We start from the raw sequence: 383 nt of genomic DNA, 5'->3' as shown, positions 1-383 counted from the left end.
GGGACCCCCAACGGCCGCGGCCCCCGGTGAACCGCGGGGCGGAGGGGCCGGCTGGGATCGTCCGTCGCCCGAGGCGGGGGTAAGGAAAGGGCCCGACCCCCTGCCAGGGCCACAGAGCCGGTGCAAAACTTTAAAGGGGAGCGCCATGGGGGGGGGGGGCCCGAAACCGCCGGCAAGTTCTTCCCCGGGCTGCGCGCCCTTAACCCGCCGGCTCCGTCTCGCCCCCGTCCCCGTCCCCGCCGACCCTTCCTTACCTCCGGCGTGTGCCCCTCGGCTCCCGCCGCCTCCAACTTCCTCCTCGCCCCGAAGAAGAAGAGGAGGAGGGCGGCGAGCCAGAGCACCCCCAGCAGAGACAGCGCCAGCCGCCGCGTCGGCCGCCTCAT

The 383-nt window shown here is 74.2% G+C and overlaps 1 protein-coding gene across 1 annotated transcript in view; it reads right to left on the bottom strand.

The window, feature by feature from the left end:
* The window catches only part of GALNT14 (polypeptide N-acetylgalactosaminyltransferase 14), a 99,192-nt gene extending 98,809 nt beyond the window's left edge, over positions 1–383 (bottom strand). The window contains exon 1 of the mRNA XM_010577750.1: positions 255–383. Within this exon, the coding sequence (XP_010576052.1) occupies positions 255–383 (129 nt within the window). The remainder of the gene's footprint in view (positions 1–254) is intronic.

The sequence above is a fragment of the Haliaeetus leucocephalus genome, unplaced genomic scaffold, assembly GCF_000737465.1.
Source record: "Haliaeetus leucocephalus isolate CR32 unplaced genomic scaffold, Haliaeetus_leucocephalus-4.0 Scaffold577, whole genome shotgun sequence".
NCBI lineage: Eukaryota > Metazoa > Chordata > Aves > Accipitriformes > Accipitridae > Haliaeetus > Haliaeetus leucocephalus.
This window is presented reverse-complemented; position numbering and strand designations above follow the sequence as displayed.